Genomic DNA, 19,781 nt, shown 5'->3' with positions numbered 1-19,781 from the left:
GCTACCATGATCCCAACCATCTAGAAGCACATGAGCACAAATAAGAGCATTGCCACATGTAAGTCTCCTCGCAGTCACACAGAAACACAACTTCTGGAACTCATGATGACAAAAGAATGCTGTGTGTATCTATATGGACTGCAGTGGTTTGAGACAGTGGCTCACAACATCCTTTGCGTGGACAATTGGAAATCAGCATTGGATGCTCATGTAAATAGTTATGCTGCCATACCATAACCAAATAAATTGTAGTATAGTCCAGAATCCCTTGTTTACATTAGTCCCTGTAGAGATAGCAAGAACTTCAGATGCTGGAGTGAGAAATAACACAGTGTGGAGCTGGAGGAACACATCAGGCCAGGCAGCATCAAAGGAGCAGGAAAGTTGACGTTTCAGTTCGGGACCCTTCTTCAGAAATATTCCCTTTAGAATTTTCTGGGCCAAATGAGACTGAACCAGAGTGCTTATTAACATTTTATAATAGGTGAATTAGTGATCTATTGTCTTTGATAAAATTGAAAGGGGATACAGGTTAGCAAATCAGTAGACAAGGTCGACTATGCTTAGTTGTTGGGAGAGATATTAATTAGCATTGAACATTGGCTTTATTGTCATGCTGTATTTAATTAAAATTATAAAGCTTTCTTGAGCAGTGTCACCATAGATTTGTGAAGCGTACATTATAACTGATGAATTTGATTGGATTGTTTTGAAGAGACAATTGAAATAAGGTGTAGGAGTGGAAGTAAGCAATTCAACCCATGTTTGCTCCACTATTCAATGAGGTCATGCCTGATTTCAATCCTCAACACCACTTTTCTGCCTTTTCTCTACTCCCTTTATGATTAAACGTCTACCTTGAATATACTTAATGACTCAGCCTCAACTGTTCTCTGTGGAAAAGAATTCCATGCATTCACAACTTTCTGAAAGAAGAAATTCCTTCTCATCTCTACCTTAAGTTTAGGGCCTCTTATTCTGAGATAATGCCCTCTGGTCCTAGACTCTCCCACAAGGGGAAACATTCTCTCTGTATCTATCCTATCAAGCGCCTAAGAATTTTGTATGCTTCAACAATGTTTCCTCTCATTCTTCTAAATTCCAAAGAGTACAGATCACATCTCGTCAACCTCTCCACATAAGACAGTCCCTCCATATCCAGTATCAATCCAGTGAACCTTCTCTGGACTGCCTCCAGTGCCTATATATCTTTCTTTAGATAAGGGGTCCACACTGTTTGCAGAATTCCATCTATTGTCTGATCAGTGTCTTATATATTTTTAGATAAACCTCCCGATTCTTATCCTCTATTTCCTTTGAAATAATGGTCTACATTCCATTTGCCTTCCCAATTACCTAATGAATTTGGCTGGTGGCTTTTTATGATTTGTGGATCAGGACTCCCATGTCCTCTATTTTGTAGCTTTCTGCGTCTTTTGCCATTTAATAGCTCCTCTATTCTTGTTGTTTGGGGCATACCAAGGTTGTGAAATGCGCCATATAAATGCAGATTGTTTCATTTCAGTTTCTTTCCTTGTGTATTGTCTCTGTTACTCCATCATGTATTATGGCAGTTTGTTCATTTTCTCCCCTTCTCAGGAGATGATGTTGTGTGCAAAGGCGAGCAGTTAAGCTATGTGGTTAAGCAATGTTAAAGATATTGATATAGATTTGCTGTTTTTTTATATCCTGTGAAAGCTCTGTAATGTTGATAACAAAATGTCTATATCAGTACTTTTGGTGGTAAATAGGCTCATTCAACTGCCAGGATGCTCAATGAATTTTCTGAGTCTGAGCTTTAATCTGAATGGGGTAAGCTAACATATTCCTTCTGCCTGATGACACCACGAATGAACAGAACAAACTCGGCACAGTTCAGTGATCAAACCTGAGTTGTTAGTGGTCTGTATGCACATTGTGCAATATCTGTATTCATTGAGCCAGGGAGAAAGCCTACATCATTAATTTATAACTTCCTGGCAGAGGTATCCTATTTTAATTGCAAAATTGGCTTCAAACATCATGGACAAAAGGTACAGGTCCTTTCAGGAAATGATAAGATGATAAGGTGGTTGCAAATTGGACAGTTTCCATTACAGTCTATCCTCATTAATATCAAGTGGATGTTTATTTGTACTGTAGTAAACATGAATATAAAACAAACTGATTTGGGGAGAGATTTTTTTCTTGCACATTCAGTACAGAACCTACCTTGTTACCACACCAGTGATTCAAAAATCGCCTGTTACCATTTTTCACATTGCTAGACAGATCTAATGGAAAATATCATCCCATTAAATACTACTGTGATGCGATATTTCCACAAGAATGCATTAAATCAGCAGCAATGTCACAAATTTGACATGTTCAATCTGAACAGTGGCTGTTTGTTTCTTTAAGTTCATTTTTAGAATGTTATTGAGCCAGGCCTGCATTTATTACCCATCTCTAATTTTGATCTGAAGAAGTTGCTGGCAGATTGCCATTGTGTATTGTATTCCCACAGTGTTGTTAGACAGAGAGTTCTTGGAGTTTGTTATATTTCTAAATCAGGATGGTATGTGATTTGAAGGAAACTTGGATACAATGTTGTTTCATTGCTGGTCACAGGAATTCTGTTAAAATGGGAGTCAAGCATTTTTCATATGTTTGCAATGGGGTTATACTCTAGTTACATGTAGCAATTCTCTTACTATATTGTTAAATATTGTTGAAGCATGTCACCCTGCAAGGAGCTGTGAAGAAATAGCCTTCAACCTGATGCTGTCATTTATCATGGATGCAACTAGTGAATTGGTGCCAGTTCCAAGCCTGGTAACTAGGGACAGTTAACAACAGAAATAAAACTACCTGCCAGATCCAAAGATGATTGTAAACATGAATAGAAATGGAATCGGTGTTGGAGCTAATCCTCCAACTGATGTATTTGGTCTCTGTCTGAACCATTGGAGCAATAGACACAAATTACCATCCAACGACAGGGATGGCTAATGACTGAAGGTGGGTGAAGAAAGGACTAAAATCAAAACAGCAAGCCCAAATGTTGCTATCCTGACAGGAAGAGGCAGTGTGAGAGAATTAGAGCTTTAATACCAAAGTTAGATTACACTATACATTGACACTGAACCCCTTTCTCTTCATAATTGTCATTGATGTTTTAACTGATCAAGTTGTATCATTGCTGATGATGTTTGTAGATGACTTTGACCTATATGATGGGAAAATTTTTAAAAATGACCAAATATTGAAACCTTTGGAGAAAATTCTGGAAGACACTGCCATGTACATCAATAAACCAAAGACCCAATAATTGGACTGTCAGTTTGAATTTAAGGAAGAGGATCAAAGTGAAGTATAAATATAATGAGTGAAGGCATGGGGAAAATGGATAGTTTCAAGTACCTGGTGTAATTGATGGCAGAATGTAAGGGTAAAGCAAATAAGCAATGGATTAACTATGGTTTGAGTTGGAAGAAGTGCAATGAAGAGTTATGTGCCTTGTTTTATATCACAGAAACCTGACAACATCAAGTAGAGAGGACAATGATTGAACATGACGGATGGAGAGAGTAACAAGAAAGGACAAAATCCAAAACCAACATGTCAGGGAGCTAACGAGATTGGAGCATTGAAGAAAGTAGCTGAGAAGAGTTAAAAGTGATGTGGTTATTTGTTATGGAGAGAGAAAGAAAATGTGATGAGGTGAGGGCTGAGATGAGATTGCCAGGAATAAGGGAGAAGACGAAGGTTTAAGACCAGATAGAAAGATGCAGTGGTGAGGAAATTAATGCTGCTTGATTGGAAGAATAATAGTTGGCTTACAAGAAGTGATGGAAAAGGGTGATCAATTACTATTGTGGTGACGATGAGTAACATCCAGGAAAGTTGAGGATAGCATTAAATCAGAAGAAAAAATATACAATGTGACAAAGATCAGTGGTAAGCAAAAGGATTAGGAAAATCTTTGCAAAAAAAAAACAAAATAAAAGCCAAACAAATAATAGTGAGAAAAGATAAATTTGAAGGTAAATTTGAAAGGAATACCAAGACTGTCAGCAAGAGCTTCTTTAAATATTTAAAAAGGAAGAGAGATGGACAAAAGTGAACATGGGTCCCTAGAGAACAGGGCTGGGGAAATAATAATGGGGAACCAGGATAATCAGCTGAAAAGAATCTTGAACTAGGACCCCAATCCCTTTGTGCTTCTGATTTCCAAAGCCTTACCCCATTTAGAAAATAGTCTACGCCTCTATTCTTCCCATCAAAGTGCATGACCTCACATCTTCCTGCATTGTACTCCATCTGCCACTTCTTTGTTTCACTTACTCTGCTTCTAATCTATCATCAGTTGTTACATCAAAAGTTTGGGTGCTAGCAGCAGGGTGAATACTGAACCAGAATGTACCACTTGTTTCATACATCACTGGGTAGCAAAACAGCTGAAATTACAGTCTATTTGCAGAGTAGGAAGGGGACACAGTCAACAATCTGAAGAAGGATCTATTATTGACTGCTACTGACATTGTTTTATTTATTGTTGAGACTGTAGCAATATCACCCACGGAGATAATCATTTTCCATTGTTGTCACATATTTGTGTCTGGGTGACCTGAGAGGTCATTGGCAAAAATATAATAAAGGCAGAAACAACTGGACCCTAGTTCCATTTGCTCGTCATGATATATCCCTTCTTTGATCTTTTCCTAGATTATATTCACTTGATGGAGGACTCAAAAAGCAAATGTCGCGGGTCGCATTAATGCAGCAAAGAAAAACATTTACGTATACCTTGAAGATGCTAATTCTTCCAGCTATTAATAATCATTTTAGATTGAGGAACTGAGAGGGAAATGTGGACTATTATCAATGTCTTCAGTATGGAAGGTGGAAAAGAGGTTCTTAGAAGTGTGAGAGAGTGCTGGTTGTGAAAGTGGGATAGAATTTGGTTGTGGTACCTTTAAAACTGCCACACCCTGTTAACGTTCCCTGCTTTCAGTCACATACCATCAAGAAACTTCTTCAAGAGTGATCATTTCCTGGGTAAACCCAGAAAGAAGGAAATTTGCAACAAATAATCTTTATTCCTAGGAAGGGTCACCAGACACAAAACGCTAATTCTGATTATTCTTCACAGATGCTGCCAGACCTGCTGAGCCTTTCCAACAATTTCTGTTTTTGTTCCTGATTTACAGCATCAGCAGTTCTTTCAGTTTTTAATCTTTACTCCATGTTATTTAATGTGTTAGTCCAAGAAAATTACTAAAGAGCACATCGACCACAATCTAATTATTATCTGCTTCAGGTAACAGAGCAATGAGAAAATCTGGCTATCATGACGGGGCATAATTTTAAGGTGATTGGAGGAAGGTACAGGGGAGATATCAGAGGTAGGTTCTTTACACAGAGAGTGGTGAGTGCATGGAATGCACTGCCAGTGGTGGTAGTAGAGTCAGATACATTAGGGACATTTAAGCTTCTCCTGGATAGGCAGATGGATGATAGTAAAATGAGGGGTATGTAGTTTAGTTTGATCTTAGAGTAGGATAATAGGTTGGCACAACATCATGGGCTCAAGGGCCTGTACTGTGCTGTATTGTTCTATGTTCTATATGCATTTATAATTTCTTTCAGGTTTAATATTCTAAAAATCATGTGAGAACTTTTAGTGAGAAATGGATACCTTTCTCCTCAGTACTGGGTTATGAGAATGCATTCATGGTTAATTTGCTGTTGAAATGTTTCTATTTGGTTTTAGTCATTTTAATGAGGCTTTGGGTGTTCTGAGTGCAGTTCCAATCTGAAGCAAAGAGAGGATCAGAAGCTAGAATCACATTCACAATTCTTATCCCTAGCATAGGAATACTGAAAACTGTTTGGAGCAGACAACTTCTCTTAGAGCTGAATGCAGCTAATGTACTGGCAGAAAATGAATCTGGGACCTCTGTATGATTCAGTCACTTTAGGCAGCTCTTTCTTCATTCATATGGGGAATATCGGCTTTGCTAGCTGAGCTCTTGAGAAGTTGGTCGTGAACTGCCTTCTTGAACTACTGCAACCCATTTGGTGTAGGTGCTAACAGTACTGTTAAGCAGGGACTTTCAGGATTTTGACCCAGTGACGCTGAAGGAACATCAATACGTTTCCAAATCCGGATGGTGAGTGGCTTGGAGGGGAATTTTCAGGTGGTGGTGTTCCCATGTGTCTGCTATCAATGTCCTTCTTGATGATAGTGCTTGTTGGTTTAGAAGGTGCTGTCTAAAGAGCTTTGGTGAATTTCTGCAGTGTATCTTGTGTATAGTACACACTGCTGCTACTGAGCGTCGGTGGTGGAAGGAGTGAATGTTTGCGGATGCAGTGTCAATCCAGCAGGTTGCTTTGTCCTGGATGGTATCAAGCTTCTCGAGCATTGTTGGAGCTGCTACCATCCTGCTGAATAGGCAGTGTTCCATCACACTCTTGACTTGTGTCTTGTAGATTTTGGATACAATTTGGATACCGAGGTGGGTCACTCAATTCAAAACCTCTAGTCTCTGACCTGCTCTTGTGACCACAGTATGTACATGGCTAATCCAATTTAATTTTTGGTCAAGGTAAGCCCCAGAATGATATTAATGGGGAATTTAGTGATGGTAACGCCATTGAATCTCGATGGCTAGATTTTCTTTTGTTGCCTGGCACAAATGTTACTTGCCACTTGTCACCCAAAGCCTGGATATTGTCCAGTTCTTGCTGGATTTGGACATAGACTGCTTCAGTATCTTGATAAGAGTGAAGGTCATGATGAAGCAGCTGAAGATGGCTGGGCCTAGAACATTACTGTTATGGAAAGATGCATCTGTGACAGGTAGATTGGTGAGAACATAACGTAACAACGAGCAGGAGTAGGTAATTCAGCCCTTCGAGCCTGCTCTCCCATTTAATATGATGGTGGGTGATTTCATCTCAGCCTCAACTCCACTTTCCCACCCTGTCCCTAAAACCCTTAACCTGTTAGTCATTAAAAATCTTCTCTCTTCCTTAAATATCTTCAAGGTCTCCATGTCCACCACGCTCTGGAATAATGAATTACACAGATTCATGAGCCTTTGGGACAAGTAATTCTTTCTCATCTCTGTATCAAATCTGCCATCCCTCAGCATAAAACTGTGAGCTCTCATTCTAGATTGCCCCATAAAGAAAATCATCTGGTCTATATCTGCTTTGATAGTCCCCTTTAGCATTTTATATGCATCCATTATATCTCCCATTCTTCTAAACTCTAGTGAGTATAAACCTATGTTATTCAATCTCTCCTCATAAGACAAGCCTTCCATCTCTGGAATTAATCTAGAGAATCTGCTCTGAACTGCCTCCAATGCAATTGTATCCTTTCACAAATAGGGGAACAAAACCATATGCAGTACCAGATGAGGTGTCACTAATGCAATGTACTGTTGCACCAACACATCCCTACTTTTACACTGCATTCTTTTAGCAATAAATGCCAAAATTCCATTTGCGTTCCTTGTTACCCATTGTACATGCATGCCAGCTTTCTGGGACTCGCACATGACAACCAGATCTTTCAACACTGAAGCATTTTGCAGCTTCGCTCCATTTGGACAAAATGTTGCCTTTTTATTGTATTGACCAAATGACCAAAATGAATAACATCTCACCTATCCATGTGAAACTCCATCTGCTAAATTTTGAGGATGAGGTGAAGTATATATACTGATCTTGTAGGCTACTTCAATAATCTGCCATCAAGCCAGTCTACCAGCTACGTGGTTTAGGACTTTGACCAGGTCAGTTAGTAGTAATGCTCCTTAACCACTCTTGATGATTGCATTGAAGTCCCCCATCTAGAGTACATTTGCCACAAATAATGCATCTTCCAAGTGGAGTAGTACTGATTCATTAACTAAGACTGGGGTGGTGGGAAAGGACAGTGGTGGAGGGGCGGTGTTGCGATTTGTCGAAATCAGCAGGACGTTTGATTGCCCATATTTGCCATGAGACTTCATGGGGTCGAGAGTCAATGTTGAGGACTCCCAGGCAAGAACCCCCTTCCACAGTATTTAACAGTGCTGCCACCTCTGCTGGGTCTGTCCTGCTGGTGGGACATGGCATACCCAGCGATGATGAATTATTTATCTTGGAAAGAGCTTGTAATGTATGATTGTTTGAGTATGACAACATTATTGCTTGACCAGTCTGTGAGACAACCCTCATAGTTTTGACATTAAACTCCAGATGTTAGTAGGATGGCTTTATGGGATCAACAGGGCTTGGTTTCTGTTGTCATTTCTGTTTCATAGGTCCATGCCAGAAAATCCTTGCATTCTCATTCCTGAGCTGATTTACCAGACAGCCTTAATTGCTGCTTTAGAGGCCATGTTTAATTTCTTTTCTACCCAATGCTAAGTCGCAATTCTTTTCACCTCAATCTACATGCATTGTGCTTTTTGTTATAAAGCAGAGGTCGAACTCAACTCCCCCAAGATAACTAAAACCAGAGAGGCTTGCCTTGCCCTATAATCTGTTAAAAGAAGTGTGAAAAGTAGTATAACCTGCCTCTCACCCCCAACCTGTTGTAAAGGAGTGGTTAAATGAAATAAACTCCTGACACTCACTCTATAACCAACAAGTAACAATTTATTTATCTAACTCTAACAGTGAACAAATTATTTGAACTATTAACAAACCAAACATTATCCCTCTAACTACAAACTGTTCCCGAATAAAACAAAATTTTAATGATATTCTGTTCTAATAAATACAAATCCCACCTATATAAACCAAAATTAAATAAAAGAACTTAGTCTCTCGAAATTACAACCAGGTTACCTCTTCTGGTTCGATTCCACCCTCAGGCGACTTTCTGTGTGGAGTTTGCACATTCTCCCCGTGTCTGCGTGGGTTCCCTCTGGGAGCTCCAGTTTCCTCCCACTGTCCAAAGATGTGCAGGTTAGGTAGATTGGCCATGCTAAATTGCCCACAGTATTTAGGGATGTGTAGCTTAGGTGGGTTATAAGGGGATGGGTCTGGGTGGGATGCTCCAAGGGTCGGTGTGCACTTGTTGGGCCGAAGGGCCTGTTTCCACACTGTAGAGATTCTATGATTCTATGAAAACTGGTGTGGTGGTTAACACTGCTTTTAAATTCTCAAATGCCTCCTGGCATTGGTCTGTCCACCGAAATTTCATGTTCGTTTTTAACAAATCCATCAGCGGTGTCACCACACTACTAAAATTTAGTGCGAATTTCCTGTAGAATCTGCTCAATCCAGAAAATCATAGCATTTCCTTCTTCAATGATGGTCTTGGAAATTCCTCGATGGCTTTCATCTTCACGTTCCTCAGTGTCTTTCGTCCGTGTCTGATGTTGTACCCAAAGAACATCACTTCCACCTTCGCAAATTCTGTTTTTGCCAAGTTTATGAACAACTTTGCCTTCCATAGTCTCTCAAAGAGCTCTGCCAAATACTCCATCTGATCTTTCCACAAATGGCTGAACATTACTAAGTAATCTATATAGATGGTACAATTAGTCAATCCAGCCACAACTTTGCTCATAAGTCTTTGAAAAATGGCTGGTGCATTTTTCATTCCAAAGGGCATGACTTTAAATTGATACAGCCTTACAAAAGCAGAAACTTCTTTCACTCTCTCTGACAAGGGTACTTGCCTGTAACTGTGAAGTAAGTCCAACTTTGTGATATAAATGGCTTGTCCTACTTTTTCCACACAGTCCTCCAGCCTTGGAATTGGGTACGAGTCAGATTTAGGCACAGCGTTGACCTTCCGATAATCTACGCAGAATTGTTGAGTACCATCAGGTTTGGGAACCAACATGATCAGCGAACTCCTCTCGCTTTGACTCGGCTCCATGGTGTCTTCTTGGAGCATTGCTTCCACTTCCTTCAGGGCCTGTGCTGCTTTGAGAGGATTAAGCCTGTAGGGGTATTGTTTTATTGGAACAGCCCTACAGTCAACCTCATGTGCTATGGTATTAGTCCTCCCCATTCTATTTCTACATATGTCCTCATAGCACTGCAACAAGTCTTTCAATTCAGTTCTCTGTTCCTGGGACAGATAGCTCACTACCCTATCCTATTCTTTAAGGACTTCCTCATTATTCAATTTATCCCAAGGCACATCAAAATCTAAATCATCTGGATTTGATTCCTCACTCTGCGCAGCAGTAACTAATGCCTGTTTCTCCGGTTCCCTTTCCCATAGTAAGGTTTCAGCATGTTCACATGATATACCCGATAATATTTTTTCCTACCTGGCATCTTTACTAAATAATTCACCTGACTTAACTTTTTCTCAATTAATAGGGATCACTAAACCTTGCTTTGAAGGGATCTCTTACTACTGGTAACAGCAGCAATACTTTGTTCCCATGGGGAAATGTATGAATTTTAGATTTCTTATCTGCTTCTTGCTTCGTTTGGTGCTGTGCCACCTTCAAATGTTGTCTAGTTAATTCCTCTACTCTGTTTAATCAGATACATAATCCAACTGTGAGAACTCTGACTTTGGACCTATCAACAATTCCTTAAATAATTTTAAAGGCTCTCTTACTTTGTGTCTGAATATCAATTCAAATGGAGAAAACTGAGTTGATTCATTTGGAGCATTCCTCACAGCAAATAATGTAAATGGGATATGTTTATCCCACTCATTTGGGTAATCCTGGCAATAAGCCGTCAGCATTGTCTTTAGGGTCTGATGCCACCAATGCTCACTGGGATTCAGGATGATACGCACTTGATATAAATGTTGGATGCCTTAGGTATCCATGACCTCCTCAAATAGTTTGGAAGTAAAATTGGACCCTTGGTCTGACTGAATCCACTTGGGTAGTCCACAATGGGTAAAGAAAGGAAGCAACTCCTCCACAACCTTTTTGCCTTGACATTCCATAATGGAATTGCCTCTGGAAATCTGGTAGAAGCAACCATCATGGTTAGCAAATACTGGTTCCCATTTTTGGTTTTCGGGAGGGTCCTACACAATCCATCTTAGCCCATGTGAAAAGGTTCTTCAAGTGTGGGAATTGGCATCAAAGGCATTGGTTTTGTTACTGCCTGTGGCTTTCCTACCATCTGACACGTATGACAGGTGCAGCAAAATTCAACCACATCTTTCTGTAAGCCAGGCCAAGAGAATATATCGTAGCCTGAGTCTCCGTCACTTCTAGATGACCTCCTACAGGTATTTGCAAGTGTACTACCCGCAATACTTCCTGTCTGTATTCTACCAGTAACACAATCTGATGAACTTCCATCCATTTCTCCTCTGCACTAACCTGCCAAGGTTTCCATTTCTGCCTTAAGATTCTACCTTAATATAATAACATTCTGGAATAAATTCTGATCCCTTTTCCAAGTAAGGTCTATGATATAAATCCTTTATCGTCTCATCTTTTTGTTGTAACTCCACTAATCTTTCAGAACTAAACACCTCTGCCTGATCCTCTACCTGCTTGGGTTTTTCCTTTACCATCTCATCAAACAGAGTGTCAGCGAACTGGACCTGAACTCCTTCATTTTTCTCTTTTGTTTTCATTTCTTATTTTAACTTATGGCCATGGGATCTTGTCATCACATAGTCCAGAAAAATTCCAGGTTATTTTCCTTTTAACTCCTCAGTTCCCTGGTTTTCTTTCAGCTTCTCCATTGCAACGGGCGTCGCTCCCACCTTTGCTCCGGCTATATCTTTTCCAAGAACAAACTGTATTCCTGGAATAACCACTCTTTCAATCACTCCTACTGTCACTTCCCCAATCTTGATTGGATTTTCTGGCCTTATCTTACACAGGGGAATGCTAAATCTCTCTGCATTTATTCCACAGATTGTCACTCTCTCGGGCAACGTTTCAGGAGGAGTGCAAAGATTTTCATCTCTTACTATTAGAGACTGATCAACTCCCGCATCTCTAAATATTTTTGCTTCTTTACCTTCTCCCCCTGTTCTACCTGAGTTAATCTTACCCACAGAGGTGAAGTCTTTGAAAAAATTGGGCACTGTCTTACTACCCAGCCTGTGACTAGGCTGTGCACTCTTCTGCAACTTCTTGACTTCTCTTGGGATTTCCTTCACTACCTCAACTAATCCCACTAGTATAGCCTCTTTTATCACATCATTTTTCCCAGTGCCTCTCTTAAACCACCAGCACTATGACTTTGTGCATCTCACCTTATTGCAATGAAAACACCTGAGGATTTTTACCTCTTTTCTATCCTCTTGGGTTTCTTTTTTCACATGTGGTAAACTGTTCCCAGTGTGATCTACTTTTGTTTTTCATTAAAGGATCTCCCTCATTTCCAATTTCTATCCTTCATGGAATGAAATTGCTGTCGGAAGCTAAATTTTGATTTATGTACTAATATGTATTCATCTGCCATCTCTGCAGCTCTTCTCACTGTTTTAACTTTCTGTTCCTCAACATGAGTTCTTATCACTTCGGGAAACGAGTTTTCAAATACCTCCGGCGGAATAAGATCTCTAAAGTGCTCAGATGTCTTTTCTATCATTAATGCTGTCACCCATCTATCGAAGTTGCTCTGTTTAATTCTTTCAAACTTGATATAAGTCTGACCTGGTTCCTTTTCTATATTCCTGAACTGTTGTCTATATGTTTCTGGCACTCAGAATAGCCTGTTTTACTTCTTCACGTTCTCTTGACACCTCATCTGACAGCGCAGCAAACACATCATTAGCCCTGCCTACCAACTTGGTCTGAATTAACATTACCCACACAGTCACTGGCCAGTTCATCTGTTTAGCTAATTTCTCAAAGGAAATGAAAAAGTCTTCTACATCTTTTTCATTGAATTTTGGTAATGTTTTGGCATATTTGTATATATCCCTACCAGGTCTTTGTCTACGATGGGTTTGCTCATTATCAGTCTCCTCCTCACTGACCCTATCTTCTACCTTCATTTCCATCATTTTAAGTCGGCTATCCTGCCTAATTTGCAACTTCTGAAGTTCAAATTCTCTCTCTTTCTCCCTTCCTTCTCCCTCTTTTTCCTCTGCCCTGGCTCTTCTTTCCCTTTCTTTATCTTCTAACTCCAATTGTCTAATTTGCAATTTGATTTTTTCTAATTCCACTGCATTTAACTGTTTCTCTGAAAAACATAAATGCTTGAGTAACTCCTTTACAATTTCATCTATCTTCTTATACCTACTTAAACCCCATTCTAGCCTGTCTGCTAATTCTAAAAGTGTCTCCTTTCTCTACCTTTCTAGGCAAATTTAGGAAGCATTTTCAACCCCAGAGCCTCTTTAGTAATGTTAAGAGCCATTTCCCCACTTTTGATTTAACCAACAACAGTCAACTAAAATCAAACAGATTTTCCACTTCTTACTGATGTTTTATTTAAAGATCTAGGGCACTGATCCCCAAGTCTGTTTAAATCTGATGGGACCTTTCATGCCCTAAATCTGTCCAGATCCATTCAAATCCTGGACTCGAGCTGTTCCAATGTATCCAAATCCCTGACCCGAACTCTCAATCTGTTACAAAGTGGAGGTTGATCCCCGCCCCCCCTAAAACCAAAACACCCGAAGATGTTCACTCACCATATAATCTGTTACAAAACTGCCTCTCACCCCCAATCTATTACAAAGGAGTGGTTAAATGAAATAAACTCTTGACACTCACTTTATAAATCTAAAAGTAACAATTAATTTATCTAACTCTAGCTGTGAACAAATTAACTGAGCTATTAACAAGCCGAACGATTCCCCTCTAACGATTCCCAAATTAAACAAAATTCTATTGCTATGCTGTTCTAATAAATACAAGTACCACTTACATAAAGCAAAATAAAAAAAACTTAGAACTTAGTCTTTCAAAATTACAACTAGGTTACGTCTTCTGGAATGTCCTGTGTCTTCTTCATTGACCTTCTGTCAGGAACACCTTCTCTGTTGAATTCGTTTGTCAGAAACATTAACTATTTGTGCTGTAAATAGCATTAAACTTAGATGGAGCTTACTCTAAGGCTTAGACTTTTTTTGTTAAATCTCCAAGCCTAGAAAAACCACATCATCTTTTAAAGGGACCACACACTGCTTTCTCCCCTATCTTTTTATAAACATCAATATTTTACAAACACCAAATTCTAATGTCCTGGCTCCCAATCCACAAGTATTCTACCCAACTTCGCCACAGTTTACCATCAACAACTTCACTGTATATTGCTTTGTGTGTGATATGATTGGGTGAAGATGTGAAATCAAATTAAAAAGTTGGAGAACGCAATTAAGGAAGAAAACTGCAGGCAAGAGAAGCTGCTCTTTATTTTTACATTAAAATATAAGTAATAAGATACAGACTATTTCAATCTGTGAAAGTGCGTACAACGTGCTAGGTCATCGATATAAACAATATGATTTGATTTGATGCAGGAGACAGCTGCATTTATTTTAATGAGAGATCAAAAGCAATGGACAGAATGCATTTAAATAAAAGGCTGGATTCTTCCAACAAAATGTAAAATTATTTTACTTTTTATGCAATTTGCCAAAAGTTTTTTTTTGAAATGAATATGATTAGAGATAACTTAGTCTCTTTTTAAATAAATAATTTGGCAGTGAATCTGCCTCTTACACAATGGCTGCACACCTCGCTTTCTGATACTGATGACTTTTACTTTTCTTATTGGTTGCAGTAGCCTTCGAGATCATAAAGGGAACAGGTATTGTGACAGCAGTGATCCACTATACCCCTCTTCATCATCCGGCCCAGCAGTTTATTGAATAGAAATTTCTGCTGAGCCTCATTTTCTTGAGCAGACTCTTCACCACGTAATCCTGAAAGTGAATAATTCAACAAGTGGTCTTATTTTATTTCTCCTATCCTTAGAAAGTCATAGGATCTGTGCAAAAAGAACTATTAATGGGCCGTATTTCATGGAGTGCTATATCCTCAGACCCCTCTGACCTAAATTGTCAGGGCAGGGGAGCCCATCCAGACAGCTGGCCCACAACAATTTAACATTGGGAAGAATATTTAGGTGAGATGTTTACCCCTAGATTGGAAGGATGCCCCTCAGAGAGTGGCCGGTCAATCACATGACTGGCAACTCTGCATATCCAGCTTTGCCATTCAGAAACCAAGATAAGCCAGTAGTCTCAGGCAGGCGTGTGGAGGACTTTGTAAAGGAGGTTGAGTGCAGTGTTGAATGGGACTGGTGTTCCGCCATTGACGAATGCAATGAAGAACTGCCAATTTGCCTGCCATCAACCATACAGTTTAAAGGTGCCAGGCTTCCATCAAGGTGCGGGCACTCACCCCACACCCCGTTCACCAGGGGTAACATACATCTGGTTGCAAGTTGAGGCCCTTTATTAGCTTTATGAGCCTCAATAAAGCAAAGCTCCAATGGGCTTTCTAACACCTCCACCCAGCCCTGTAAAATTTCAGGCCAGCTGGGAGAACAGGAAAGCCTGATTTTACCTGAACCTACACTTATGTCTTCATCACTAAGTTTACTTGAAAAGCCTTTTTCTTTGACCATTCTGTATTAGACACAAATATAGATAAGTCTTCAGAAGAATTTCATGAAACATTAAGATAGCAGACAATGTGAAAAGATGCAGACAGTAGGGAGGAGGGCTCTCACTCTGTCAGTAACTGTTTTGGCATCTTTGCAAACCTGTAGATGTACATTTGCCAAAATTCGCAGTGTATCAGTGAATTTATGTTTTACAGCAAGGAAGTTCTGCTGATCTTTTATAAATACCAGTTCGGCTTCAGTAGAGTGTTGTCTTTAATGCTAGGTTTCACGCTTCTGAAAAGATGGGAAGTTCTTCAAGAGAGATTTACACGAAATGGTATCAAGTATAAAAGACTTTAGCCAAGTAAAGTTTTGGGAAAAAAAATTCAGATTGTTTTCCCTAGGGAGGTCAGAAATTGTTAATGGAAAGGTTAAAAATTATAAGAAATTTTGATATGGAGCGTATAATTAGAGATGATTTTCAGTGTAAGAAGGTTTGATAACCAAAGGACAGAAGTACAAGATCACTGGCAAAATACAATAAAGAAAGAGATTGCCATTTTCATACAATGCATGAATGGAATGAAACGCTTGGAGAAGAAGATGTTCATACCTGAGAAACGGGGAAAATTCAGTGCTGTGGGGAAAGAGAAGGTGAATGGGACTAATTGAATAGATCATTTAAAAAGTTAGCACTGTCACAAGAAAGTGTGCAAGAGGGTAAGGCGGTACATGCTACGTGCTGGCATTTTCAAAAGGCTTTTGAAAAGAGATTATGTAGTAGACTAATGACTAATCTCAGAATATATGGAGTCAGGGGACAAGCAGCAGAATAGACAGCAAACTGGCTACAAAACAGAAAATAAGAGAGCAAAGGATCACAGTAATTACTGAGACGAACATCAAGTTAGAAGTATTGTTCCACACAAACTGACACTGGAACCATTGCTGTTCACCATTCATACAATTTAGACTCAGGAACAAGAAAAATAATTTCAAAATTTGCAGATGACACCAAATTGGAGCTACATTTAGTATAGAAAAAGAATGCAACAAAATTAAAGAATACATTAATAAACGTGCAGAATGTTTGTGCAAATGACTTAGAGTTTAATATAGTTCAGTGTGAGATGTTATAAATGGTAGAAAGAAGAAGAAGGCCACATACTCTTTGGAAAATAGGACTGATAATGGGACAAGGAGCAAATAAATCCTCGGGTTCAGATTCCTCAGTTATTAAATGTATCAAGCAAGTTAATGAGATGATAAAAACATTCAAACCAAGCAACACAATGGTTTCCTAGTGAAATTGGAAGAGCAGAGAACTTGCATGAACCTTGCAAGGAACCTTGATCAGGTCACACTTAGAGAAGTGTCTTCCACTCCAATCTCCATATTATGAAAAGGATATTGGAGAAGGTGGAACAAGAAATTTTCAAGGATGATGATACCAGAATTGAAATGTTCCAACTATCAGGAAAGACTGAACAGTCGGGAATCTTTCTTCTAGATGAGACAAGGCTATTTGATGACCCAATTATTAAAGTTGTTAAAATTATGAATGAGCTTCATAGGGTGGAGGTAAAGATGTTTCCACTTGTGATAAGCCCAAACTAGGGCCCATAAAAAAAAGATAGTCACAGATAAATCTAAGAAAGGATTAAGGTGAATTCTTTACTGTCAAAGTAATTAGACTGTGGAGACTGATATAATGTAGAGTAGTTGAAGTTAATAGTTTAGTGCATTTAAGGGATTGCTAGGTAAGTATATGATGGGGGAAGAAGAAGGATATGCTGATAGCCTTAGATGAAGTAGGACACATTGGAGATCAGGCAGGGCATTTTTTGTATGGTCTATTTATGTGCTGTACATCATTTGAAGCTCTATGTAACAGTGAACAGGGTGGCCCATGTGTTATTTCCTTCTATTGGAACTATCGGGTGGGACAAAATCAAATAGCCCCCCGAACATTCCACCACCACCCATCTCAAGTTAATCTCAGTGAAAATCTAACCTTAATGGCTCAGGGGGTAATGTTGGACGTGATTTCTGACTCCCATACATCATTCAGATTAAACTCCCAATCATTATGAAATACAGAAAAGAAATCCATTTATTGTTTGCCTGTAGATTTGGGCTAACATACCTAGAAGCTGCTCGATGCCTCTTTTTGTTTTAGGTTCATAGTAGAAACCCTTACTTCCGCACACAAAATATAGAGCATCCACAAGCTGCGAGCCACACAGGTGCTGTGAAGGTTGTGTTTCTAATCCTTTCGGGCAAGAGAAGATGAACAATACAGCCACCAGCACAATTTGATTCCAAAGCACCATTTCAATGATTAAATGTAGGATTCCTTTCAAAATAAAAGAAAGAAATAAATTGCATGTACAGAATGTCTTCCACATTAGTGGTTTGTCCCTATGTTCTTCCAAGTAAGTTGACTACTCATACTTTTGTGTCCTTCTTAATGAAATCCAGACTACCGAATGCCTTAATAACTGCTCTCTCCATCTTTTCTGCCATTTTCAGTGATTTGCACACATTTATACCCAGTTCCCCCTGCATCTGCACTCACTTAAATACTGTACCCATTTTTTTAAAAAATGGACACTAGTCATGTCACCCACTTCTGGTTGCTCCAGAATAGTACCTGTACCTGTCTAATAATACTTATACATTAGTGCAGACCTCACACGGCTGAATAAAGCCATGGATTGAGAAATTCAGAGGCAGGGAGGGTAGCTCATTTGTACACTGCAAGATCACAAAAGTAGTAAGCAGATGATCTTGTCTGGTGACGGTAATTCAGAGATTGAATATTGACCAGGACCTGTTCCTTGTCTTCTTTGAAAAGGGCTATCTTCACTTGTACATTGAACAGGCTGCTTAGGATTCTTGTCCCAATATCTTACCCAAAAGACTGTGCCAACTCTTGCCAGCCTTAGTTTGAGTGCCCAAGAGCTGGAGAAGGGCTTGAACAACTGCTGAGCAATGCAATTTTCAGGAACAATTGACCAAATTTATAACAAATATGTTAAGTCAAGATCAGAGTTTCATTCAAATTTCAGCTTTGAAAATGTCATAGTACTCTTACCTGACCAGTCTACTGCAGCTTGACTCTGAGCCTGTTGAATGTGCGCCGTCTATTGTGACAGCAAGTTTATTTATACTGCAAGCTGTCCAGCTGTTTGCTTTAAATTTGATGTTTGGCTCTTAAAATATCACCTACGTTGATCATCTGGTAAAAATCTTGCTATCTTTGCACATTAGTTAATTGTTACATTTTGCAACTCATTTAACTTATCCCCTGTAAATGTTTGCACTGGTAATCTTTGTCCTTCATTTATTCTCAGCATCAGAAGCTGCTCATAAACCATGATCATTTCACTTTCAAGTGCTGTTAAACCTTCCAGAACAGCTCTGAAATTGTCCATAGGTCAATTAGTAACAACTGGAGCCATCTTAGTAGGTGCAATTGATATATTAACTGCACTTCATTGTTTTGCTTATTAGGCTCAGTAATGGCAAGAGAACACTTCTAAGCACTTAAAGATCCAGCCTGCCCTTCTTAATGAACTTGTTGATTCGTTGATGTAGCAGTTTGCTAGGAATTGAACAGAACTGTATTGACGTGAATCAGACAATGATTTTGCCATCACCTTCCTATAACAGGTTGAACCCTCTCGATCTTCCCAGACCTGCGTGATTAATAGCTCACTCTGTTTTTCCCTCGGTTCAGCTATTTCTTTTTCCCTTTGCTCTTACTTGCCTCCTTCAAGAGGTGAGGTGCCTTTACTCATTGGATTTTATGATGTTGCTTTCTAAAAATTGTTCTGCATGCGCTGTTTGAAATGTTGATCTTCTGCTGATTTTTCTAGCCTTTTCTCTTTCGGTTCCTGCAAGACTTTAGGGGCTAATCTCAATTCTGTGCAATAACGTGGTGATATTAAACTGCCTATTTGTACCTCATCCACTTTTAATTCACTGACTTCACTGATTGAAATGGAAGACAGGCTGCTGATTCATCATTACACAGTCTACATGCCACAGTTCCATGGAAAGCAGCTGCCCTTTGGTACTGTACTTTGCCTAAGTGGCTGGTCTTTATGCATGTACTCATCATTCAGTCTCAATGAGCTTTTACACAGAGCATGACATTTCAACAGAACTGATTTCTGGTCTCCCTCAGGGATACATACAGGCACCTATATGAAATTTCTCCTTTACTTTAACCCTTGGATTTCCCCCACTTCTAACATCCTGCCTCAAGCCAGCTATTT

The 19,781-nt window shown here is 39.3% G+C and overlaps 1 protein-coding gene across 1 annotated transcript; it reads right to left on the bottom strand.

Annotated features, from left to right (window-relative positions):
- Positions 1-14,261: 14,261 nt before the first annotated feature.
- Positions 14,262-18,683, bottom strand: LOC109921259 (insulin). Its single transcript, XM_020521289.2, has 3 exons — positions 18,596-18,683; positions 17,645-17,854; positions 14,262-14,812 (listed from the first exon to the last, which is right to left on the bottom strand). The coding sequence occupies exons 2-3, from the start codon at positions 17,829-17,831 to the stop codon at positions 14,658-14,660; spliced, it is 342 nt and encodes a 113-aa protein (XP_020376878.1). The 5' UTR covers positions 17,832-17,854; positions 18,596-18,683; the 3' UTR covers positions 14,262-14,657.
- Between the last annotated feature and the right edge of the window lie 1,098 nt (positions 18,684-19,781).

This window comes from Rhincodon typus, chromosome 17 (genome assembly GCF_021869965.1).
Source record: "Rhincodon typus isolate 14 chromosome 17, sRhiTyp1.1, whole genome shotgun sequence".
In the NCBI taxonomy this organism is placed as follows: domain Eukaryota; kingdom Metazoa; phylum Chordata; class Chondrichthyes; order Orectolobiformes; family Rhincodontidae; genus Rhincodon; species Rhincodon typus.
Note: the sequence above shows the minus strand (reverse complement) of the source record. Positions and strands in the feature narration are given on the sequence as shown.